This window comes from Stomoxys calcitrans, chromosome 4 (genome assembly GCF_963082655.1).
Source record: "Stomoxys calcitrans chromosome 4, idStoCalc2.1, whole genome shotgun sequence".
NCBI classification, from domain to species: Eukaryota; Metazoa; Arthropoda; class Insecta; order Diptera; family Muscidae; genus Stomoxys; species Stomoxys calcitrans.
The window spans coordinates 98,111,968-98,139,519 of NC_081555.1; the positions used below are offsets into that span (position 1 = coordinate 98,111,968).

The 27,552-nt window shown below is 41.5% G+C and overlaps 1 protein-coding gene across 1 annotated transcript; it reads right to left on the minus strand.

The window, feature by feature from the left end:
* Nucleotides 1–27,350, minus strand: LOC106095985 (uncharacterized). Its single transcript, XM_059367211.1, has 3 exons — nucleotides 27,345–27,350; nucleotides 1,613–1,787; nucleotides 1–1,535 (listed from the first exon to the last, which is right to left on the minus strand). The coding sequence occupies exons 1-3, from the start codon at nucleotides 27,348–27,350 to the stop codon at nucleotides 1–3; spliced, it is 1,716 nt and encodes a 571-aa protein (XP_059223194.1).
* Between the last annotated feature and the right edge of the window lie 202 nt (nucleotides 27,351–27,552).

Sequence of the window (27,552 nt, forward strand, 5' to 3'; positions counted from 1 at the left end):
TTATGTATGCTGTCGATTTTTCGATAGAGTACCATGATGACTTGGCGTGGGAGCTGGTATTTGAATAACTGGCAGAGTTCCCGTCAATTGGGGATTGGTGAAGGCCACCGCACGTTCTTTTTTCGAAATCAAAGAAAACGGTCTCAGACGTATGTAGAGAACGGCCGATATTAGGCATGATGTTATCAAAATGCCCAGCAGTACTATGAGGGTTATCGCAAAACCTGGTGTGGTCATACATATGAGACCATCCTCCCGGGCTGGGAAGACCATGGTCTGGGCTGCTGCTGTGGCTGTTGTATTGGCATTCTCATCGATGGCAAATGTTAGGTCACCCGAGGAGACCACCTTGATGATGCGATTTAAGCCCACCTGAGGCTCATTGGGATCTACGGCACGGGCACGACGTTGCACACGGCGTTCATCTCTTCGCTTTCCAATCGAACTGCCCACATGATAGGTGTCCACATGCAATTGTGGTGGTGGAGGACCATATTGAGATTCAGGACCTACTTGCAAGTGATGGACTTCTTGGAGATTGGGATCAGAACACTGATCAGGACATTGATAACGGCATATCTGTATGGTGCATTGAAAGTGCACCTCCATGGAATCAGGGAATTTGAAGGCTTGGAAGTGTGCATAGGAAAGCACCGAGGCGGAAGCGCCAAAGTTCTTAATCTTGGTAAAGCGTGACATAAGCTTGGGCCTGGTGACACAACCCCTCTGATCGACCAATTGTATGGGAGCCCTCTTGCCATCATGGGCCACACAATTTCTAACCAACATATCAAACTTGGAGTCATCATCTTTGATGGCCAAGACCATGGTCATGGTCTGGCCTATTTTCACCAGTCCCGATACTTCTGAAGCCCAGGGACCCTTGCCCACTTGTATCTGCATCCAGCAGCCCACATTGTCTCCGGCAAAATCGGCCCTAACCACGTCCAGCATATCAACGGGGAAGGGTCTGAAGGTAACACTCTTCTCATACTGATCATGCCAAGTGCAACGCAATTTCCTAGCCTGATCCCAGACCTCTTGCACCTGAGGGTCATACTGTATGACAATGATATTCTCGAAATAGGTACCCGAACCAGATTCATGGCCATAGCCATAGAGCCCATTTTCAGTATTGCCCGAGGTGCCACACTCATGTAGGCCTATATCGAAAGTGGCCGAGGCACGCCCCAGCCCCGAGGGCAAATGCACGCAGTTCATATTGCTGTAGTGGCCCTTGGAGAAGACAATGCCATAGAAGGGTTTGTCGAATTGCACAAAAACTTTCATGCCATTCTTTTCGCATTTAACATCGAGCGATATAATCTTGGCCATATCTTGCACGGGTGAGGCCCAAATCTCATTGGTGGTAGAGGCACCTACACTCAGATCGGGCAAAGCCTGGGGCACATGTACAGGAGCCGGTGCCCTTTGCGGTGGCAGCGGTGGTGGAGGCCCCTGATAGGCCAGCTGTGAGGGTGGTGGCGGAGGTCCAAAAGGTTGACCCAATGCCAGAGGGATGCCTTGATTATTGCCTGTAACAACATAGAATTTCGCTATTATTTACAAAAATTATCGTAGCACTTTTTTGTTGGGCTTTAACAAGTCTTACTTCTCGCCGGCCCGGGGCCTTGGGGAGGCTGCTGTTGCATATTGTGTTGATAGTGCACCTTTTGCGCCTGCTGAGGTTCCGGTTCGGATTCGAGGGCCACTTGATCGACTTCATTTTCATGATCGGATATTTCTTCATTTCCCTTGACCACTTCCCCATCATCGGCTATGGCAAGCTGGAAGAAACAAAAGAAACAACGAAAATTGATTATTGAGGGCGTTAATAAGTGTAAAGGGGAAGGAAAACTATATGATTTATTTTACCATAAAAGGAGTATACAATGTGGCCTAACACAACTCACTGTCTCAAATTGCTGCAAAATCGGAAAATAAATATGGCTTCTATGGGCCTAAGATCTTAAGTCGGCAGATCGGTCTATATGGGGGCTATATCAAGATAAAGTCCGATATAGCCTATCTTGGAACTTAACCTGCTCATGGATAAAGAAAGAGCATTTGCAAAGTTTCAGCTCAATATCTTCATTTTTAAAGAGTGTAAAGTGATTTTAACAGACAGAATGACGGACGGACGGGCGGACATGGCTAGATCGTCTTAGATTTTTACGACAATCAAATATATATCATTTCCCCCATTTCTCCCATTTCTCCCACTCTGTATTATCTTGAAATTTTCCACACGAGACCAGTACTGGCCTATAGAGCACTGGTATGGTGGGACGCCGTAGGGAAGAGGACGCGTGCGAAGGAGTTCGAGAAGGTCCAGAGACTGGCCTGCGTCGGGATCACTGGGGCTCTGAGATCTGCACCGTAGGCCGGCCTGGAGGCGATGCTGGATATGCAGTCCATTGGGGCCTATATTTGGAACTGCGCCGCCAGGGTCGCGCTTAGACTGTGAGAGCTCGGCATGCTGAAGGAGGATGGTTGCGGCCATACTTCGATTATGGATACGGAGGGTAGACTGAGGAGGATCTCCGACTACCTGGCACCAGTGCCGACTGGAGTGATGGCATTCGCGATTCGTTTTCCTGGGAGGGACGAATGGAGGGTGGATGGTGTACTTGATACCATTTCTCCCACTCTGTATTTCCTTGAAATTTTCCACACGAGACCAGTACTGGCCTATAGAGCACTGGTATGGTAGGACGCCGTAAGGAAGAGGACGCGTGCGAAGGAGTTCGAGAAGGTCCAGAGACTGGCCTGCGTCGGGATCACTGGGGCTCTGAGATCTGCACCGTAGGCCGGCCTGGAGGCGATGCTGGATATACAGTCCATTGGGGCCTATATTTGGAACTTCGCCGCCAGGGTCGCGCTTAGGCTGAGAATGCTCGGCATGCTGAAGGAGGATGGTTGCGGCTATACTTCGATTCTGGGTGTTATGGACACGGAGGGTAGACTGAGGAGGATCTCCGACTACCTGGCACCAGTGCCGACTGGAGTGAGGGCATTCGCGATTCGTTTTCCTGGGATGGAAGAATGGAGGGTGGATGGTGTACTTGATACCATTTCTCCCACTCTGTATTTTCTTGAAATTTTGCACACGATACCAATACTGGCCTATGGAGCACTCGTATGGTGAGACGCCGTAGGTAATAGGACGCGTGCGAAGGAGTTCGAGAAGGTCCAGAGACTGGCCTGCTTTGGGATCACTGGGGCGTTGAGATCCGCACCGCAGGCAGGCCTGAAAGCGATGCTGGATATGCAGCCCATTGGGGCATATATTTGGAACTGCGCCGCCATGGTCGCGCTTAGACTGAGAGAGCTTGGCATGCTGAAGGAGAATGGTTGCGTCCACAGTTCTATTCTGGGTGTTATGGATACGACCACCTGGCACTTGTGCCGACTGGAGTGAGGGAATTCGTGATTTGTTTTCTTGAGAGGGACGAATGGAGGGCGGATTATGTACTTGAGGAGGATGAGACCTCGATTTACACAGATGGCTCCAAGATGGAGTCAGGGACTGGATTGAGGTCTACTCTGACGCACTCAATATCAGTATGTCTAGGAGACTGCCGGACGAGTGTACGGTCTTTCAGGCGGAGGTCTGTGCTATTCCAGTAGCCGCAAGAGAAATTCAGGCAAGCGGCCTACCGCCTACCTCGAAACTCAGAATTTATGTGGACAGTATGGCGGTGCTCAAGGCCTTGGTGTCGAGAAGCGTAGGGGACTGTTTGGAATCCCTGGATAGGCTCCGGGCCCACGATGTGACGCTGACATGGGTTCCTGGGCATGAGAGGATTCCAGGGAATGATAGGGCGGACGAGTGCGCCAGAAGGGATTTGTCTGCGCTGGGCGGACCAGTCATCGGTCTTGCCTACGTGCCATTTGTCGAGCTACTGAACACAGTAGAGGGGATGTTCAGGGCGGCGTCGGTGGCGAGGTGGGACATGGTGAATGGTTGCCGGACTGCGAAGGCGCTATGGTCGGTCATCGACCAGAGGAGGACGAGATAATTGCTGGCGTTCGATAAGAGGTCGATGAGTACATTGACAGGGGTCATAACCGGACACTGTGCCATAGGCCGCATAGCGGCGCGCATCGGGAATACCGCATAATGACTTCTGTAGGAGTTGCCTCGATGAGGAGGAGACTATTGAGCACTTGCTGTGTTACTGTCCGGGTCTGCAGAGACGTAGTCTTTCCTTTCTGGGGAGCCGTTTCTGCTGTGATCTGGGTGAACTTGCGAACGTACCTCTGGTATCTCTCCTGAGATTTGTTGGGGGATCAGTATGGTTCCGAAGGGGGGTGACACACTCTCCGTCGTAGGTAGGTCCGCGCTTGCGTAGCGAAGGGCGGTTCTTTACCTCCAGTTTTAGTTTTCTCCACTCTTCTTTTTATTCGTGTAAAACCTCTAGTACGAGGTCTCACATTTTCCTTTTTCTTCCCTTTCTTTCTCTAGGGTACCACAATGGGCCAAACTGAGTGGACTCACCTTTGGTGGGCGACCCATTCCACCTAACCTAACCTTGCACACGATCTCGTTAACATCTCAGCTCTAACCTTTTTAAATTTAAAGCAGATATCTATACCCGTTCTCAAACGACATATTTTTTACTAGTTTTTTGTCGATTTTCTTCCACTGTGCAACGTCTCATCAAACTACCCGCATGCCCTACACGTGCTATCACTTTCCGCATTGATAGCATGTGTAGGGCATGCGGGGAAGATGATGGGCACGTTGAAGCATTTCATTGCCCGGTTTTCGCTGCTAACAGATAACGGCACTTAGGTGGGGACACATTACCGGACAATACCCTGGTATAGCTCCCATATTAACCGATCTCCCGTTTGCAACTTGAGCCCCTCGAGGGAGCTTATCCGATTTGGCTGAAATTTTGCACAACGACTACTATGATCTATGAGTGATGGGAGTCAAATATGGTCTGATTGGATCCATAATCCGATATAGCTCCCATATAAGCCGACTCCCGATTTTACTTCTTAAGACTAATAAGATTATCCGATTTGGCTGAAATGTTGAACAATGACATCTACTACGGTCTCCAAGCCAATTAAGGGCGGAAACGTTCAATAAGCTGCAATAGTATAGCAAATCTTATACAAATTGCAAATTTTGCCCATGAACATTCCACTAAGGAACAGGTTCAAACTTCTCCCATATCAATAAGTGCAATCCGATTCAAGTTAAAGCTCAATGATAAGGGGCCTCCTTTTTATAGGCGAGTCCAAACGGCGTACCGCAGTGCAGCACCTCTTTGGGGAGAAGTTTTACATGGCATAATACCTCACAAATGTTGCCAGCATTAGGAGGGGAAAACCAGAGCTGAAAATTTGTTCTGATGGTCTCGCTAGGATTCGAATCTAGGCGTCCAGCGTCATAGGCGGACATGCTAACCTCTGCAATACGGTGGCCTCCAGATCTTATACATTCTCCTTTATTTGCCCATAAAGAGATAACCGGCAAAGATCTTGACAAATGCCATCTATGGTAAATGGTGTATAAGATTCGGCCCGACCAAACTAAGCACTCTTGATATCTCAAGGAGAAAAATGAATGAAAATCTTCCTCTACCATAACCGCGTTATTCATTGAGGTAGTTTGAAAAAAAGCATCCTCCTTGTTTTCAACCAAATATTGACCAGGCAAACCAAACCAAAAAAAAAAAAATGAATTATTGGCCTAATCAAATTTTACTTTCTCAAGATTCCCACGCTGACCGACCAAACCTTTCATTTGAGTCTACAAAAGAAAAACAAAAAATACGATGTGTTGAAATCGAAAATTGCAAAACCCACAAAAGAGGAAAGAAAACAAAAACGACACAAACTGACAACTTTCATTTATGTGTGATTCCTTTGAAGTCTGAACCTGTTTCAAGAAAGTCAACGTTAAAACGTCCATTTCGAGAAATGTCCTAAATTAGTTTCCCCACTGAATATCATCAAATAAATCAAAGAAGAATTTTGTGACAGTAGGTTGAAGAAGAGATGTTCATAACCATCTGGGTGGTGTATTGGCGGTACTCCTGCAGAAGCCAGTCGCAAGCAGAATGATAATTGTAAATAACATGTGGCATGTGGACAGCAAATACACACCCATACACACACACTCTAAACATTTATGAGATGTACTTTTTCAATTCCGGTTCCTACCAAATGCGCCACAAGAAAGCAAAATTCATAAGAGCAGCAAAAAAACAAAAACAACAAGAAAACATCATCAATGAAAGTGAAAATTGTGGTAACGCATTTTATCAAAAATTTAATAATCTTTTGACATTTCGATTATGGTCCCACGGCAATAACAACTACAAAGAGTTTCAAAGACACGGTGGTACGTGTAAGAATAAGACATTTTAATGGAATCGTGGATAATGAAATATTTGCGGATTGAAATGTGTGTTTGGGTTCTTGAGGGTATAGATAGGGGTTTAAAAGAATACTTTTTTAAAAGAATTTTTTCAAAAGAAAATATTTGTAATGAGTAATGATAAAGCCAACATTTTGATTAAATTTTCCTAAAAAAAAATTCTTAAAATGTCCTTAAAACCAAATTTCTATAACATTTTGCTAAAGACAAAATTTGGTTGAAATTTTCTCCAAAGAAAACATTTTGAAAAAAATTTCTTCAAAAAAAAATTTCATCAAATTTTATCTACAGATAAATTTTTTTTTCCAAAAATTTGCCCCTAGACAATCTTATATATAACAAGTAAGAGCGTACTAAGTTCGGCCGGGCCGAATCTTATATACCCTCCACCATGGATCGCATTTGTCGAGTTCTATGCGCGGTATCTCTTTTTAGGCAAATAAAGAATATTGAATAAGAACTGTTATGCTATTGGAGCTATATCAAGTTAGTCCGAATCGGACCATAAATGAATGCTGAACATTGTAGAAGCCATTGTGTAATATTTCAGTTCATTCGGATGAGAATTGCGCCTTGTAAGGGCTCAAGAAGTAAAATCGGGAGATAGGTTTATATGGGAGCTGTATCAAGCTATTGATCGATTCAGACCATATTAGACACGTATGTTGAAGATCATGAGAGAAGCCGTTGCACATTTCTGTCAAATCGGATGATAATGGCGCCCTCTAGAGGCTCAAGAAGTCAAGACCCAAGATCGGTTTATATGCCAGCTATATCAAAACCTGAACCGATTTGAACCATACTTAGCTCAGTTATTGGAAATAACAACAAAACACCTAATGCTAAATTTCAGCCAAATCGGATGAGAATTGCGCGTTCTATTGGCTCAAGAATTCAAGATCCAAGATCGGTTTATATGACAGCTATAACAGATTATGAACCGATTTGAATCATACTTAACGCAGTTGTTTGAAGTGATACCAAAACACTATCTGCAAAATTTAAGTGAAATCGGACGAGAATTGTGCCCTCTAGAGGCTCAAGAAGTCAAGACCTAAGATCGGTTTATATGGCAGCTATATCAAAACATGGACCGATTTGGCCCATTTGCAATCTTAACCGACCTACACTAATAGAAAGTAGTTGTGCAAGATTTTAAGCGGCCAGCTTTACTCCATCGAAAGTTAGCGAGCTTTCGACAGACAGACGGATATACGGACGGACATGGCTAGATCGACTCTCAGACGCATATTTCGAGGTGTTACAAACAGAATGACGAAATTAGTATACCCCCATCCTATGGTGGAGGGTATAACATTAATTTGTGTTTGTTTATTTGTTTGTCGGTTTGTTTATTTTTTCCGTATAGACTCAAAAACGGCTCTTGTGTAGGTTGGTCTGAAAAGAAACATAGGCTATACAATGTTTTGATATCAGAAGGAGGGCGGACCCTCCCCCTTACTCCAAAAGTACTAGCCAAAAATAAAAGTGAACCGATCGGGGCAATATGGGACTCAAATGAAAGGTATTCAGGAGTAAAATTCAAAATTCATATTAAAAATTGGGTTCAAGTAGGCTATATAGTTTTTTGATATTGGAAGGGGGCGGACCCTCCCCCATTCCCCAAAACACCATCCAGAATCAAAAGTTGGCCGATAGGCACAATATGGGTATCAAATTAAAGGTATTAAGACTAGAAAACAAATATCGTATTAGAATTTTGGGTCTCAGTACCCAGCGGGCTGCCCCAACCCCATAACTCCTCTTAACAGATATATTCGACGTTCATGACAATATGGGACTCATAAAAGAATAAAAAGTATTTGGCAAAAGATTACAAATAAGACATATATCCAAGTAATGGGAGGTCGGACTATATCTTAGGTCTTAGATCCATAAAAGCAACATTTGTTATCTGATTTTTCTGAAATTTGGGATAGCGAGTTATGATAGGCCACCCGAGTTCCTTCTTCAATTTGGCACCGATCGGTCCAGATTTGAATATAGCTGCCATCGATGTCTCGATTTAAGATCTTGGGCCCATAAACAGCGTAGTTATTGTTCGATTTCGCCGAAATTTCGGACAGTGCGATGTGTTAGACCACTCGACATCCTTCTTCAATTTGGACCAGATTGGGATATACAATAGCTGCCATATAGACAGATCTCTCGATTTAAGGTTAAAGGACCACAAAAGGTGCATATATTGTCCGATTTCGTCGAAATTTGGGACAGTGAGTTGTGTTCGGCTACTCGACATCTTTTTGCCATTGGATCCCCATCGGTCCAGATTGGAATATATCTGCCTTATAGACCGATCTCTCGAATTAAAGTCTTGGGCCTATAAAAGATGCATTTATTGTCCGATTTCGCCGAAATTTGGCCGAAAGTCGATCTAGCCAGTTTTGTATGAAGTGTTTTGTTATGATTTCCAACAACTTTGCCAAATATGTTTGAAATCGGTCCATAACATGATGTAGCTGTCATATAAACCGATTCTCGATCTTGACTTCTTGGGCGTCTAGAGGGCGCTATTCTTATCCAATTTGGCTGAAATTTTGCGTGAGAAATTTTGTTATGATTTCCAATAACTGTGCTATGTATGGTTTATATTAGTTCATAACCTGATATAGCTGCCATATAAACCGATCTTGAATCTTGACTTCTTGAGCCTCTACAGGGCTCATATTATCCGATTTGCCTGAAATTTTGCATGACGTGTTTCGTTTTGACTTCGAACAACTGCGCCAAATATGGTCAATCAAATTGAATATTAACATATTGAGCCGCTAGAGGGCAAAATTCCTATCCGATTTGGCTGAAATTTTGCATGACATGTTTCATTATGACTTGCAGCAACTGTGCTAAGTTTGGTTCAAATCGGTCCGTAACTTGATATAGCTGGTATATGAACCGGTCTTGATTCTTGACGTCTTGAGCTTCTAGAGGGCTCAATTATTATTCGATTTGGCTGAAATTTTGCATGACATGTTTCTTTTTGACTTCGAACAACTGCGCCAAATATGGTCAATCAAATTGAATATTGACTTCTTGAGCCGCTAGAGGGCGCAATTCCTATCCGATTAGGCTGAAATTTTGCATGACGTGTTTCGTTATAATTTCCAACAACTGTAATTAGTATGGATGAAATCGTTCCATGACCTGATATGGCTGTCATATAAACAGATCTAAGTGTCAATAGCCTGATATAGCTGTCATATATAACGGATCTGGCATCTTGACTTTTTGAACGTCTAGAAGTTCAATTCCTACTCGATTTGGCTGAAATTTTGCATGAGGTGTTTTATTATGATTTCCAACAAGTGTGCTGAGGGCGTAATTCATATCCGATTTGGATGGAATCGGTCTATAGCCTGATATAGCTGTCATATAAACCGATCTGGGATCATGACTTCCTGAGCCTCTAATTATTCTCCGATTTGATTGAAATTTTGTACAACGTCTTCTCCGATGATTTTTAACAGATGTGTCAAATATGGTCTGAATCGGTCTACAGCCTGACAAAGCACAAAGCTCGATTTTACTTTTTAAGCCCCTAAAGGGCGCAATTCTTATTCGAAATTGGCTGAAATTTTACGCAATGACTTCTACTATTGTCTTTAACATTCAATTCAATTATGGTCCGTCTTGGACCATAAATTGATCTTGCTCTAATGGCATATCAATTCTTTTCTTTTATCCTTTGTTTGCCTTAAAAGAGAAACCGGGAAAAGAACTTGAAAATTCCGATCCGTGGTGGAGGGTATATGAAATTCGGCCCGGCCGAACTTAGCACGCTTTTACTTGTTTTAAGTTTCAATAGGTTTGGTCTATGGCCAAAAAAGATGCCAGTACCAATTTTGAAGACTATCGGATGAAAATTGCGAGTTGTATTTTTTTTTAAACAAATTAACGTGGACAGACGGACAGACAGATGGACAGGCAAACAGTTAGACAGACGGACATACAGACGGACAGACAGACGGACAGACAGACAGACGGACAGACAGACGGACAGACGGACAGACGGACAGACAGACAGACAGACCGACAGACAGCCGGACAGACAGACAGATAGATGGACAGATAGACGGACAGACAGACGGACAGACAGACGGACAGACAGACGGACAGACAGACGGACAGACAGACGGACAGACAGACGGACAGACAGACGGACAGACAGACGGACCGACAGACGGACAGACAGACGGACAGACAGACGGACAGACAGACGGACAGACAGACAGACGGACAGACAGGCGGACAGACGGACAGACAGACAGACAGACAGACAGACAGACAGATAGATGGACAGATAGACGGACAGACAGACAGACGGACAGATAGATGGACAGACAGACGGACAGACAGACCGACATAGCTAAATCGAATCAGAAAGTGATACTGAGTCGATCGGTGTACTTATCAATGCGTCCACCTCTCTTCCTTCTGGGTGCTACAAACAAATGCACTATGTTATAACACCCTGTACCACAGTGGTGGTGTAGGGTACAATTATCGATAGTTTGTCAACTCTTAGTCATCGATCTGTTGCCAAAACATGCAGGTTCTCTATAGTCTTTCGGTCGACGGCAGGCCAAAGAGTGCTGCCGCTTCGGCATTCATGGCCTTTGCATACTAGACAACCCATTAACAAGTTTCTGTAGCTCGACAAATGTCACGTATTTGAGACTGCCAAGAGATTAATGCGCCGACGACAGGGCCTTCATGGTATATTTCCCACAATTATGTTATATCCAAAACACCAAGTTAGCGCTTTTTCCCAAGCTTGGAGTTTTTCAAGGATTCTTAATATTCCGTCTCTCATTACCATCTATCCAAAGTTTCCAGAATGAAACTATAGCGTAACCATAGCGGCACAGTTCCCAATGTATAACTCTATTAGGAGGCGAATTTAGAATCGCTCCCAAACCCGCCTGTGGTGAGGATTTCATCATCCTTGTGATTCCAACACGGATCAGTCTTTGGACTTTCGTGATCCGGATATAACACCTAATGACAAACTTTTTTCTGAAAACAAAATTTCTAAGAATTTTTCTCTTAAACCAAAGTTTCCATAAATGTTAAAAAATTTTTTGTTAGAGGAGTTTTTCGATTTACTACAAAGGCATACATCAAATCGCCACTCCACCCCAATATAAATATGTAATGTTCCGCTAAGATTATAAATTCCAATTTCTCTACTACAACAACAACAATTCCATATGAAATGGCTAAATAAAGTCCATTGGGATGAAATTAAAAGTAAATCCAGCAAAAAATAAATAAAAAAAAAAAAAACTAAAAAAAGTGATTCGGTGACCATGGCAATGAAGACTTTAGTTGGCTATAATATTTGCAAACGCACACACAAAAGAGACAGTGTAAACAAAAAGCTGATCATAAATTTTAACTTTAGACCCCCCCTCCCGACTCCCTGCCCTCTAGCCCCACGGCACACATTCATTCAAGATTTTATGGTAGATGCGTGCCAATGGAAGGCATGTGCCGGTAATGCCAGCGACAAGCGACTAACTTCTCAACTAGTTAACTGTTTTCCTAAGGTATCCGCCAATTCGCCCCATTGATCTTTGTGTTAACGCTGCTGAGTGGAGTTTAAATATAGGACAACTACTTTTTAATGCCATACTCCATGCACAAGATGAGAACAGCAGCTTCATAATGTTGTCATTGTCGCTTGGAGTGCTCTCCATGTGCCATGCCACAATAAGTGAAGGTATTGCATGCAACCATCCGACAAATGAACGAACCGGTGTATGGTCATTACTTGAGGCACAACGCATGGTCATCCAAAGTCTTTTTGCTTGGGTTTTTTGTCTTGCAAAGAGGGTAAGGGAACCCCCTTTAGGCTTCTGTATGCTATGATTGTTCCAGTGGTTGAATTGTTCAAATTTCTTCATTGATTATGGCGCATTTACTTCAAATGAAATCAAGGAAGGAGAAAAACAGTCGAAAAATGCCAACTTTTACTGAGTTGTCTTTCTGTTGCACACAGTCTGTTCAACTTTTTGGTCAATAAGAAGTCCACTGGTGTAGTCTGTATTTTTGGGCGCGAAGGAAAAAAAGAAACTTGTTTGAGGAAACCAAATTTATATGCGAAATTTCTTCCAAAGACCAAAGCAGCAAGAGCAGCGACAACAACATACGTACACCAAATGGCCATGATAACAAACTAAGGATAGCTTTTAAAAGATCATCAAAATTTTCACTTTTTTTTAAGAGTCTTCTGGTATCTTACTTTTGGTTTGTTTGTTTGTTTTTGCATTTTCGAAATGCAGAGAAATTTTCGCTTTCAATTTTGTCTGCTCCAGAGGACTAATTAAATCGATACGTTTTATTTTAATGTACCATCATACACATAAGAAATTCCAACAGATGCTTTCCCACGATGCTTGGATTAAGAACAAGTTGCCGCAAATAGTCGATACAATTACTGACATTAATGAGCCAAAAATTGGTTGTGAAAAAACCGGTACTGCCCCACTTCTTTAAAATCCAGTCCATGACATATGAGGACTCTTGAAAGAAGCTAATTATGTATATTTTTATACGCACCACCATAGGATGGGGTTATACTAATTTAGTCATTCTGTTTGTAACATCTTGAAATACTGATCTGCGACCCCAGGAAGTATATATATACTGGATTGTCTCGACATTCTGGGTCTATCTAGCCATGTCCGTCCGCCTGTCGAAATCAAGATAGCGGTCGAACGCGTAAAGCTAGCCGCTTGAAATTTTGCACAGATTCTTCATATTGATATATGTCGTTGGGAGTTACAAATGGACCATATCGGTTTAGATTTGGATGTAGCGACCATATAAACCAATCCCCGTATTTGACTTCTTAAACACCTAGAAGCCTCAATTTTTCATCCGATTTGGCTAAATTGGAAACAAAGACTTTAGTTTTGGCTTCCAACATCTATGCCAAGTACGATCTGAGTCGGTCTTTAAACAGATATGGCCCCCATATAAACCGAACCCCGCATTTGACATTTTGAGTCCTAGAAGCCTCAATTTTCATTCGATTTGTCTGAAATTTGAAACAAGGACTTGAGTTATGACTTCCAACATCCGTGGTAAGTACGATCCGAATCGGTCTATAAACAGATATAGACCCCATATAAACTAATCCCCGCATTTGACTTCTTGAACCCCTAGAATCCTCAATTTTTCATCCGATTTGGCTAAAATTGGAAACAAAGATTTTAGTTATGGCTTCCAACATCTATGCCAAGTATGATCTGAGTCGGTCTTTAAACAGATATGGCCCCCATATGAACCGATCCCCGGATTTGACATTTTGAGCCCTTAGAAGCCTCAATTTTCATTCGATTTGTCTGAAATTTGGAACAAGGACTAGAGTTATGACTTCCAACATCCATGACAAGTATGATCCGAATCGGTTTATAAACAGATATAGCCCCCATGCTTCTTCAGCCATTAGAAGCGAAAATTTTCACCCGATATAGCTGAAATTAGGTCCAAAACCCTATCTTATGACTTGCAACATCCCTGCAATGTTTTATCCGAATCGGTCAATATGGTGATACAGGCCCCCTAAGTACCGATATCTAGTCATTCTGTTTTGAACACCTCGAAATATTGATATGCGACCCCATAAAGTATAGATATTCGTGATCGTATCGACATTCTGAGTCGATCTAGCCATATCCGTTCGTCCCTCCGTTTGTCGAAATCACTATAATGGTTGAAGGCGCAATGCTAGCCGCTTCAAATCTTGCACAGATATTTCTTTTTGATGTAGGTCGTTGGGGACAGCAAGTGGTTGGATTTAAATATATCTCCCCTATAAACCGCTCCCCAGTTGGCTTCTTGAGCTCCAACAAACTGCAATTTTTATCGGATTTAGCTGAAATTTTGCACTTCCATTTTGGGTTCCCAAGATTCTGCCCTCCGAACTTAGCACTTTCTTGCTTGTTCAATTTAATATGGCCAAGATTTAATATGTTTGACTCCAATGCGGGCACGGGATGACTATGAGCCCCACACAGGCTAGAACTTTGAGCTGCGACTTGCGTGGTGTTCATCGTTATCACGATAAGCTTAGCTGAGAACAACCGGTCGCGTCCATAGGTTGCGGATAGTGGGATGATCCATACGGAATAGCTGTAACCGCAGTCGCGAACAATAAGCGGTATCGAGCGGAGATTCTCAGTCAGAGGCTGGGCGGCAAAGACTCTTGCACAAATACTGAGTGCCTATGATGTTCGATATGACAAGGGGTTTATTTTGGCGCTTTTTAATAACTAATGGCCACCCTGTTCCCGCGGCGATCGGTCCTTTGGACCTAAACGAGCTTGTTCACCCACAGGAGCTTGACGAGGATCGCCACCTCCATATTAAAATATAGCAACAACAACATCATCATAAAGGGTGATTTTTTTGAGGTTAGGATTTTCATGCATTAGTATTTGACAGATCACGTGGGATTTCAGACATGGTGTCAAAGAGAAAGATGCTCAGTATGCTTTGACATTTCATCATGAATAGACTTACTAACGAGCAACGCTTGCAAATCATTGAATTTTATTACCAAAATCAGTGTTCGGTTCGAAATGTGTTCATTCACCGTAACGTTGCGTCCAACAGCATCTTTGAAAAAATACGGTCCAATGATTCCACCAGCGTACAAACCACACCAAACAGTGCATTTTTCGGGAAGCATGGGCAGTTCTTGAACGGCTTCTGGTTGCTCTTCACTCCAAATGCGGCAATTTTGCTTATTTACGTAGCCATTCAACCAGAAATGAGCCTCATCGCTGAACAAAATTTGTCAAAATTTGAACACATTTCGAACCGAACACTGATTTTGGTAATAAAATTCAATGATTTGCAAGCGTTGCTCGTTAGTAAGTCTATTCATGATGAAATGTCAAAGCATACTGAGCATCTTTCTCTTTGACACCATGTCTGAAATCCCACGTGATCTGTCAAATACTAATGCATGAAAATCCTAACCTCAAAAAAATCACCCTTTATTTGAGGAGAGATAGGAAACTTGGATGGAATGAAATAGGTTTCGGATGGGATACCTAAGATTGAGGTCGATTGAAAGGAACTGCTGCTAGCGTCACAGTCTTCGATTGAAGACTTATTTGGGAACTACTTGTAACTGTCATCTTGATGTTCATGCTAGACGGATGGATCAAAGCTAGAATATATAGTGGGTCTGTATTAAGAACTTAGGAACGGAAATCTGTTTTTCGCTGCCTGACCTTAATTTGGCCCTGCAGGTGGAGATCCTGGCGATCGCGAAATGCGTGAGGTGGATTGTGAACATCTCTACGGACAATAACAGACCATCAGGAGCGACGCAGTCCGAGTTAAGGGCGTGGGCGACGAACGCGAATGTAGTACTGTGGAACAGTAGGCCACTTTTTATAACATCGCTTATTATAACATATTGGTACATTTCTTATTATACCCTCCACCATAAAATGGGTGGAGATAGTTTTTATCCAAATGGGCCCCTATCGATAAATGGGCAACATCGGTCCATGTGTAAATGTAGAGCCCATATAAACCGATCTTCCGATTTGACTTCATGAGACCCTAAAGGGCGTAATGGGGTTTTTAAAAGAATCGAGCCGATCGGCCTATAAATGATTGTGTGGCAAGCAATTCAAAATCTGATGTGTTCCAGGTGACCAACTTTTAAGCTCCATGGATCAGCCTCTGGATCCACTAGCATGCGCTCTTATTGGAAAACATCTCAACATTGACTATATTAAATTTCGTCTTCATAACTTTATCCGTTCAAACGTTCCTGAATGATTTCCAAAATTTTTCGATTTGGCAACACTCTTTGGAAGTTTTTAATCCACAACCTTTTCTGTAACCTTATAGGTTAGATATATCGGAAATGGTTGGGCCGTTTTATGCGAAGTTTACATGGCAGCTTTAGCAGTTTAGGGACCGATTTGAGCCAAACTTGGCAAAGTTGTGGCAATTCTTAACATAACAGCCAAATCGGATAAGAATTACGCCCCTAACAGCTCAAGTAATCACGATACAAGATCGGTTTATATGGCAGCTATATCAAAACATGGACCGATAAAGCCCATTTACAATCCCAACCGATCTACACTAATAGTAAGTATTTGTGCAAAATTTCAAGTGCTAAGCTTTACACCTTCGAGAGTAAGCTTGCTTTCGATAGATAGACAGAAGAACGAACATGCCTAGATTGACTCAAAATATCATGACGATGAAGAATATGCATACTTTATGATCTTAGACGAATATTTTGAAATGTTACAAACGGTGTGACAAAATTAGTATACCCCCATCCTATGGCGGAGGGCATAAAAAGAATGTGGATATACAAATCTAGTCTTTCCGTATGTAACACCTTTAAAAATTGATCTGCGACCCTAGAAACTCCGTCCGTGCTTCTGCGGAAATCACGATAGCGGTCGAACGCGTAAAGCCGCTCAAAATTTTGCAAACTTGATGTAAGCCGTTGGGAATTGAAAATGACCGATATAGATTAAGATGTATATATATATTAAGATGTAGATATATATCTTGAAATTGGTCTACAATCTGTACACCAACAAGTTTGAAGGGGTTGTATCCTACGGGTTCAACAAGTTGAAACTGAAGCTCTATAGAAGCGGTTGGGTTGGGAAATCAGGAGACGACTCAGCAGTTGTTGTTGAACACTTGCCTGAGGAAATTTCGGCCACATCGCTAAAGTCTGGCGGATTGCAGGAGACTGAAAATCCCCCTGCCACAATAGAGACAGGAGGGGATGGCATGGAAACGGGACCCGACAAGCCCTGTGTGGGTGGGTTATCCGCTTGGACTGGACTCAAGGTGTGCGCCAGCGGGGAAGCATGAAACTCAAAAAGAATTTCGACAACAGCAGTAAGGAAAACATCTAAGGAGAAATCGTCCATACCGAGAGTGTCTAGTGTCCTGAGGAAGAGTGGTTCCACAGCTTTCTCACCTGCCCCTGGATGCGTACGGAAGCTCATCATGACAAGTTCTAACGAATCTTGTGAGAATAAACTCCTGGTGGAATCAGAAGACGAGGCTAACACAACAGTGGTAGAAGTTCTGAATCCTGATTATGGTCCGGTTTCTACAGATAAATCTCCACCATTGTAAGGCCGGCCGCTTCGGCGGTACTAAAGGTCCTCCTGATGGCAGGGGGATTTGACGTGGTTCTTATCCAGGAACCATGGGTGTGTGAAGGAATTGTTCGTGGACTAAGAATTCCGGGATTTAAACTAAATGTTTTTCTTCTTCCGTAAGCTAAGTTTTCAGGGCCAGGCCCGTCATGCTTGCCGGAGCATGATGTCCTTAAAGTGTTTGACTATAGGAAGAAATTGTCAACAAGATCCATAGTGTTATAACTTTGTGAATTTGTTTGCAACGTTAAGAAGGAGAGGAGCTAGACCCATCGATAAGTATACCGATAGACTTAGAATCACTTCCTGATTCGATTTAGCTATCGTCTGTCTGTCTGTGTGCTCATATATCCTTATAATCAAGGTACAGGTCGCATTTGTTGTCCGATTTTCAAAAAATTTTGCATAAGTTTCTTTTTTGGTCCAAGGATAAACACTATCGATTTTGAAAAATGGGTCCAGATTTAGATATAAATAGCTCTTTCATCCGATTTCACATATTAAGGCTGTAGAAGCCACAATTTTGGGTCGATCTTTACCAAATTTGGCCTGAAGGGGTTTTTGTGGCGTCCCAATATATGTGCAAAATTTCAACAAAATTGGATTAGATTTATATATCTTTCATCCGATATGGCCGATCCTTTCAAAATACAGCATGAAATGTTTCGTATGAAGTCTTAATGTGTGTGCAAAATTTCATTAAAATCGGGTCAGATTTAGATATAGCTCCCATATATATCTTTCATCTGATTTGACCTATTAAGGCTGTAGAAGCCACAATTTTGGTCCGATCTTTACCAAATTTGGCATGAAGGGGTTTTTGTGACGTCCCAATATATGTGCAAAATTTCAACAAATCGGATCAGATTTACATATAGCTCCCACATATATCTTTCATCCGATTTGACCTATTAAGGCAGTAGAAGCCACAATTTTGGCCCGATCTTTACAAAATTTGACATGAAATGGTTTTTGTCACGTCCTAATATATGCGCCAAATTTCATTGAAATCGGATCAGATTTAGATATGGCTGTCATACATATATTTTTCATCCAATATGGCATTTAAAGCTGGAGAAGTCACAATTTTGGTCTGATCTTCACCAAATTCGACACGAAATTCTTTTTTTGACGTCCTAAAATATATGTGCAATATTTCATCAGATTCGGATCAGATTAATATATAGCTTCCATATATATCTTTCAGAAACTGCAATTTTGCTCCGATCTTTAGAAACTTTTGCAAGAGATGTTTTATTTTGTGCTCCAATACGATTGCAAAATTTCATGAAAATCGGTTCAGATTGAGATATAGCTCCCACATATATCTTTCAGCCAATATGGCATTCTAAGACTATAAAAACCACAGTTTTGGTCCGATCTTTATATTATTTTGCATCATGTGTAAGCATAAATAAATGCTTTTATGAAAAATGTTAAAATTGAGATATGGGTTCCACATATATCTTTCATCTCATATGGCCTTTTAAGGCTGTAGTCACCACAATTTTGGTTCGAACTTTATAAAATTTTGCGTGAGTTGTTAAACGTCCTAGCACGAGTGCTAAATTTCATTAAAGTTGGTCTAGATTTAGATATATATCTATCTTTCTATCGATATATCTTTCATCCGATATGGCCCTCAAAGTCTGTAGTAGCGACCATTTAAGTCCTATCGAAAAAAATCTTACAAGGTTCTATTCAGTTTTTCAATAGGTTTCATATATTGAAAGTAGTATGTATGTTGTTAGGTTTTTTTCTAAACCTTTTGAAATCCCCATGGAAATCGCCATATATAAGAGATATCTTATGGGTAAAACCAACCAATTAGTCCTAATGACCATGCCACTTGAATCGATTGGATATCTATACACAAATACACTCATGTGCTGTGATTTCTATCCTGCTTTTTATGAATGAAAAGAGTTTTCAATGGATGGATGTCCCAAAAAAGGTATTGATTCCAAAGTCCAACTGCTCAATGCAAGCAATGAAGTTTCTAAACAACATGCCCAATATAGTTATATAAGTAAATGCGAATGCATAGCGACATAGCTGCAACGTTGTCAATGTTTAGTTGACAATGATGGCAATATTGGTGATGGCGATGAAGACTCCCGTAACTAACTATGGGCACAAAAAGAAAGTAAACTGTAATGTAATCCGGTTTAGATACGGTTCCGTTTCAAATTAAGTTCAAGGCTAGAAAAAGATACAGATACAAATAAATGTAATGTTGTGGGGTGTGTGTGTGTGTGTGTGTGCATTCCTATATATGCAGCAGCAGTGCACCCATTTTACCATACATTACTATGAAAAAGAAAAACTCACTCAAATGCATGTATGTTGGTTGGCCCCCCCTACAGCATAGAGAAAGACACAGGGAACTAAGACATAAAGTGGAAAAGAAAAAAAGTAGACAAATTAAAAAAGATGAAAAATAACACCGGTGACATATATTTTCACAACAACATCAAATGGTGAATAGATATCTTTTTTTCGCTTTTAATTTTCTTTATCTCTCTTTCTCTCTCCGCCATTTACTGTTGGTCTATGATTTATGTTGAACTCGTGTTGTTGGCAGTCTATTGGTGCATAGAAAAATACCACCATCCATTGAAGTTACGTTTCTATGGACTGCCAACTCCTATACAAATGTCACTGTAATTAACATTGTTTTGATCAGTCATTAGACACATACAATGGATGCAATATGAGGTTGCGCTGTAGTGTGGGTTTCATCAGAGAGTCAAACCATTGCAGCCCTCAAACAGATGCAAAGGTTAGTCTAAATAAAAAATCATTTGAATAATGATTTAATTTGAATGCTAATTGCTTACTTTTGGAAGATTTAAAGAGAGAAATCATATGTAGGATATGGGCTTCATGGAGACATCACCTAAATATTCCAATTGGTTGACTATTTAAACAGCGATCGAAGTTCCAAAGGTGGTGTCCGTAAATAAAGGTGGTGTCCGTAAATAAAGTGCCTCATCCAAGAGCGTACTGAGAAGGTTCACAGATGTTGGGTATTATGTAGACGGACGGAGTAAGAGAGTAATTAAAACCATTCCTACGATGCCTCAGTGATTTGGTGGACTGCGATGGAGAAAAAGGGCAACGTAATGATAATACAACAAGTTCAGGATAATACAACATGTTATCTTGACATAGGTGGGGGCGATAAGCCCTCTAGGGCACTGGAAACTATTCTAGACTAGCTGAACCGGGCCCGCTCCGCTGCGCCTTCTTTTACGTTATACGATATGTTTTACCTTATCCGATTTAGGGTTGTTTTCGGGGTGGGGTGATCCCTTAGACTCTTGGCACAGAAAAAAATATCAGCATCGTGCTCTTCTCTAAAATACCATTTATTTAAACCCCATATTACCATTGACTTAAGGGGAGTTTATGGGATGAGGCGTCCTCAAACATTTGGCCCCAAAATTTTTACTCTTTGGGGGTGTTTTGGTAAAGGGGCGGTGCCCCAAATATATGATCCTACATTTGAATATCAGATTTGTATTCTTCTCCCAAATACCTTTATTTGAGCCCCATATTCCAATGGTCAGTATATAATTCTTGTTTGTGGGGTGTTTTAGGGAAGGAGTAGACCACCAATATGCCCGATTTAGAGGTATTTTGGGGAGTGGGGTGGTCCCCCAAACACTTAGCCCTGAAAATATATCAGCATCGTGTTCTACTCTCAAATACCATTAATTTGAACCCCATATTGTCATTGGCCTCAAAATTGGATATCAAATTCGTTTTCCAATCTTAAATACCTTTCATTTAAACCTCCTATTGCAAAAGTCAGCAAATATGTCCGGTTTAGGGTATGGGCCCTAAAAACTATCACTATCGAGATCCACTTCCTTTAAGACCCAAATTTGCCATGGTGAGCAAATACGTCCTATTTGGGCATTGTTATGGGGGTGGGACGTCCCCTAGACAGTTGGTCCCGAATGTCGTGGTTTACTCCCAAATACTTTTCATTTGGGCCCCATATTTCCATAGTCGGCAAACATGACCGGTTTCGTCGATGTTTTAGGGGATGGGGCGGCCGTTTAGTGACTTGGCCCTGAAAATATGTATCAGATTCGTATTCTACTCTAAAATACTTCTTATTACAGCCCCATATTGTAATGGTCACCAAATACGTGCTATATGGGTGGTGTTATGACGGTGGGGTGGCCCCATACACACATTTTTTCCCGAATATTGAAATCAGATTCGTGCTTCAGTCTCAAAGACCTTTAATTTGAGCCCCATATTGCTATTGTAGTAAATTTTTCCTCTTTGGGGTTGTTTTTGAAGGGGGCGGTCCCCATACACTTGGTCCCACATTTGGATATCAGATTCGTATTCTAAATACCTTTTATTTGAACCCCATATTGGCATAATCAGTAAATAAGTCCTGTTTTGGGGGTGTTTTGCGGAAGGGGTGCACTCCCAGAAACTTGGTCCCACATTTGGACACCAAATTCGTATTCTACTCGCAAATACCTCTCATTTGTCAAGGTCCGTAAATATGTCCGATTTAGGGGTGTTTTGGGGGTTGGGGTGGTCCCCCAAACACTTAGTCCGACAATTGGATAGCAGATACGTTTTCTACTCTTAAATACCTTTCATTTGAGTCCAATATTATCATGATTGGTCTATATATATATTTGGTAGGTTTTGGGGGTGGGGCTGCCATTTCGGATGGCTGCCCATCCGAAATTTGGATACCAAATTTTTATTTTTAGGTTACTTTGAGCGAGCACACAAAATTTCGCTTAAATCGCACCACCCATCACCGAGATCTGGCGTTTTTGAAAATAAGGGTAAGGAGGGGGGTCCGCCCCCTTTAGTTATCAAAAATTTTAGTACCCTTTTTTCACCACGGGATCATTATGCACCATCTGTAAAAATCGGCTCAGCCGTTTTTGAGTCTATAAGGAACACACAAACAAACACAAATTGATTTTTATATATAAGAAGAAGAAATCTGACCCATAGACATACGGATTAAATGTGAGACATAGAGCTGAATAACTATCGATATCAACATTCGATATTTTCGATATTTCTAATAATATAAATCGATAGTATATGTTTAATTTTTCATTACCTATATGGAAGCAATCTTGAGAAGCTTCAAACCATTTAAGTCATCCAGACCTGATGGAATACTTTCGGCGTTACAACAGAAGGAGGCAGACTATCTGGCGCCCCACCTGGCGAATATTTTCACAGCGTGCCTGGGACATATACATATACTCCGAAAGCCTGGCAGGAGGCAAGGGTGGTATTTATACCCAAGCCTGGCAAGGCAAGTTATGCGAACCCAAAGGCTTACAGAGCTATAAGCCTTACGTCCTTTGTACTAAAAACCATGAAACGTATTGTGGTCACCATGATAAAGAGTGGCACACCAGCGAACTGCTTAAATACAAACGGCATGCCTATGTCAAGTGAAGGTAGGTGGAGGCTGCCCTCCACAAGATTGTTCATAAAATAAAAGAATTCTTCGATGCCAAAACGTACACACTGGGGCTATGCATTGACATCGAGGGGGCTTTTAACAATGTCCTTAGAGACTGGATAAACCATATGCTAAGGAACAGGTGGATAAATTGTGTGTCCTATGACATAAATATAAGGAAGAAGGTGGCACAAGGCACGCCACAGGGGGGAATTTTATCGCCACTGCTACGGGTGACCACCATAAATCACCTATTACGGATGCTGACTGAGGAGGAATTTGAACCCGTCTGCTATGTAGACGTTGTTATAATACTTCTAAGGAGTAAGAATACGAACCACCTATGCAGAAGGGCCGAAAGGGCTTTGCATATGGCATATGACTGGGCTAGACCCAGATGTCTGAATGTTAACCCAGAGAAGACTGAAATATTCCTCTTCACGAGGAAGACGAGTGTGGGCTAATTTAACGCACCGCATTTCCTCAATAAGACAATTTCGATATCTGACAAGGTCAAATACTTAGGTGTGATCTTGAACAGGAAACTGAATTGGATGTGTCACATTCAGGAGCTTACTGAGAAGGCTCACAGATTTTGGGTACTATGTAGATTTTCTTTTTCGAGGTTAGTTTTTTAGTATTTAGACCGGACAACAAGCCGATTACTGGCTTAGGTGTATGTCCATGGTGGCATTTGGAGGATTAACATCCGCACCCTCTTTTCAACCTTATGTATATTTGAAACGAAAATGAAAAGTAACAAGGAAAAGCGTGTTAAGTTCGGCCTGGCCGAATCTTATATATCCTCCACCATGGGTCGCATTTGTCAAGTTCTTTGCCCGGTATCTCTTCATAGACAAACAAAAGATAATGTTTAAGAATTGCTATGCTATTTTATCTATGCCAGGTTATAAACCGATTCGGGCCATACTTGGCTTGGATGTTAAAGACAATTGCACTAGTGGGACTTTATAAGTAAAATGGGCATGGGAACTATATCAAATCGATTCAGAACATATTTGGCACCTATATAAGTGGGCATAGAAGAAGTCTTTGTACAAAATTTCAGCTTAATCAGATAAGCTATCTAGAAAGCGTAATAATGAAGAAGTAAAATCGGGAGATCGGTTTACATGGGAGCTATATCGGGTTATGGACCGATTCAGACCATATTTAGCACGTTTATTAGAGGTCATGGATATAGTGACTTTGACAAATTTCAGCAAATTCCGATAAGAGGCTCAAGAAGTAAAATTGGGAGATCGGTTTATGTGGAAGCTATTGGGTTGTCCAAAAAGTAATTGCGGATTTTTTTAAAGAAAGTAAATGCATTTTTAATAAAACTTAGAATGAACTTTAATCAAATATACTTTTTTTACACTTTTTTTCTAAAAGAAGCTAAAAGTAACAGCTGATAACTGGCAGAAGAAAGAATGCAATTACAGAGTCACAAGCTGTGAAAAAATTTGTCAACGCCGACTATATGAAAAATCCGCAATTACTTTTTTGGCAACCCAATATGTCAGGTTTAAGACTGATTCGCACCATACTTGGTACATGCATTAAATGTCATTGATGTCATAGACGTCATTGTAAAAAATTTCAGCCAAATCCGATAAGAATTGCGCCCTCTAGAGGCTTAAGAAGTCAAATAGGGAGGTCGGTTTATATGGGAGCTATATCAGTTTTATTATAACCATACGTAAGTTGGGGTTCATTGGAGAAGTCATTGTGCAAAATTTCAGCTAAATCTGATAAAAATTGTGCCCCTTTCTCTTGAGCCGCAAGTCAAGAAGCCAAGATCCGAGATCGGTTTATATGGAAGCTATATCAGGTTATGAACCGATTAGAACCATTATTGGCCCAGTATGGATTATAAGTGCCCCCTTTGTCGTCTCAAGAAGTCAAGAACCGAAATCGGGTTATATGGGAGAAATACCAAGTTATAAACCGATCTAGACCATACTTGGCTGTTGGCGGTCTGATAAATACCTCATGCAACATTTCAGCAAAGTCGGATAATAATTGCTCAATTCCGAATCAGAAAGTTATTCTGAGTCGATCGGTATACTTATCAATTAGCCTATCTCTCTTCCTTCTGGGTGTAACGAACAAATTCACTAAGTTATAATACCATGAAGGGTATAAAATTGCTAGAAATATATGCTTTATCCTAGTCTAGAAGCGCGGATTAGGATTTTATTTTAAATACACGGTTTCTTTGGCAAAGTTTCTTCGAATTTTACGTAGATATGTTTTTGCTATACGATTTGTATTTTTTTTTCATCTATAAAAATCAACCTACCCCAATGCTCACACTTGACGTCCTCGCAATTACATCATGCTACCTCACGCATTCCGTAATCGCCCAGGTCTTTGCCTGTAGGATCGTATTATAGTCAGACGGTCGGAAGCAGGCCTTAGTCCCTGGTCCTTCAATGTAGACTGCCAGACCCAATCTGCCCTCTAACTTTGATCCATCCTTGTGGCATGTAAAGGGTGATTTTATTAACACTGGTTTAAACAGCTCACGCACGTTTCGTGTTTTGTTTCACTGTCAAACATCTTCAGTTTGGTCTATAATTTAACCATAAATCGTTTTACAAACGAACAACGCTTGCACATTGTTGAAGTTTATTATCAAAATTCGTGCTCTGTTAAAAATGTTCATCTCGCGTTTCTTCCATTCCATCGATGAAGCTCATTTTGGGCTCAATGGGTACGTAAATAAGAAGAATTATCGATTTTGGAGTAAAGATCAGCCAGAAGCATTGCAAGAGCTATCAATGCTACCAGAAAAAGTCACAGTTTGATGCGTTTTATGGGCTGGTGGCATCATTGGACCGTACTTCTTCAAAGATGATGCGAAGCGTAAGGTTACTGTGAATAGTGAGCGATATCGTGAGATGATATCCAAATTTTGTTTTGCCCAAAACGCACACAGCATGCGTAACAATGGACTTATTGAGAGGCAAGTTCGCTGAACATTTTATTTCACTCACTTTCGGGACCGGTCAATTGGTCGCCTAGATTGTGCGATTTAACGCCTTAAGGCGTTTTTTGTGGGGCTATGTTAAAGCTATGGAGGTCACCGTAGCGCAGAGGTTAGCATGTCCGCCTAAGACGCTAAACGCCTGGGTTCGAATCCTGGCGATACCATCAGAAAAAATGTTCAGCGGTGGTTTCCCCTCCTAATGCTGGCAACATTTGTGAGGTACCATGCCATGTAAAGCTTCTCTCCAAAGAGGTGTCGCACTGCGGGCGTTCGGACTCGGCTATAAAAAGGATGTCCCTAGTCATTGCGCTTTAACTTGAAACGGACTGCACTCATTGATATGTGAGAAGTTTGCCCCTGTTCCTTAGTGGAATGTTCATGGGCAAAATTTGCAATGTTAAAGCTCATATCTATACAGACAAGCCCGCTTCAATTGACGCATAGGAAGACAACATTGAAGCATTTATTCGTGAGAGAGCGGCCGAAATGTTGTAAAGAGTATGCCAAAATTGGACTTAGCGGATGGACCATTTGAGGCGCAGTCACTGTCAACATTTGCATGAAATAATCTTCAAAGATTAAATTATATGGACCGTACTATAGATTCATATAAAATTTTATGAATTTTTCTGAAATTTATGTGTATCGATCCATAACCTGATATAGCTGCCATTTAAACCAATCTTGGATGTTGACTTCTTGAGCCTCCACAGGACGTAATTATTATCCAATTTGGATAAAATTTTGTACAACGGCTTCTCCCATGACCTTCAACATACATGTTAAATATGGTCCGAATCGGTTTATAGCCTGATATAGCTCCCATATAAACCGATCTCTATATTTTACTTCTTGAGCCCCTAAAGGACGAAATTCTTACTCGAATTAGATGAAATTTCATACAACGACTTCTACTATGGTCGCCAACATTCAATTCAATTATGGTCCGAATCGGACCATAACTTGATATAACTCCAAAATTATCGCAATTCTTTTCTTTTATCCTTTGTTTGCCTAAAAAGAGATATCAAGAAAAGAACTCGACAAATGCGATCTATGGTAGAGGGTTTATAAGATTTGGCCGGCCGAACTCAGCACGCTTTTACTTGTTGAAAATCTTTGCAACATATCAATGGGTATGTCGACAATGGCGTCGCGAATGTTATCATGAGGTGTTCTTCAGGATTTACACAACTCCAATAACGCCTGTTTTGCTTGTTGAACGCAGCTGGAAAGTGAGCCTCGTCACTGGAAAAAACTTATGCGTCTTCAGGCAGCTGTCAATCAGCATTTCACCTGCATTTTGACGGGCACCAAATTCGGAACGGCGTTCTGTTAATTCTTGCACAACAGCCAAATTATAGGGTTGAAATTTAAGGTCTTGATGGACAATTCGTCAAACAGTGGTGTCAGAATTTCCCATAGCAACTGCGTGTTTGCGAGGCGAACACCGGGGAGAGCACACAACTGACTGCCTTACTCTTTCCATATTTTCCGGAGTTCT

Coding starts and splice junctions, on each gene's coding strand:
- LOC106095985 (XM_059367211.1), bottom strand. Junction 1,536..1,612: donor AGGCCCCGGGCCGGCGAGAA/GTAAGACTTGTT, acceptor ATGTTGTTACAG/GCAATAATCAAGGCATCCCT.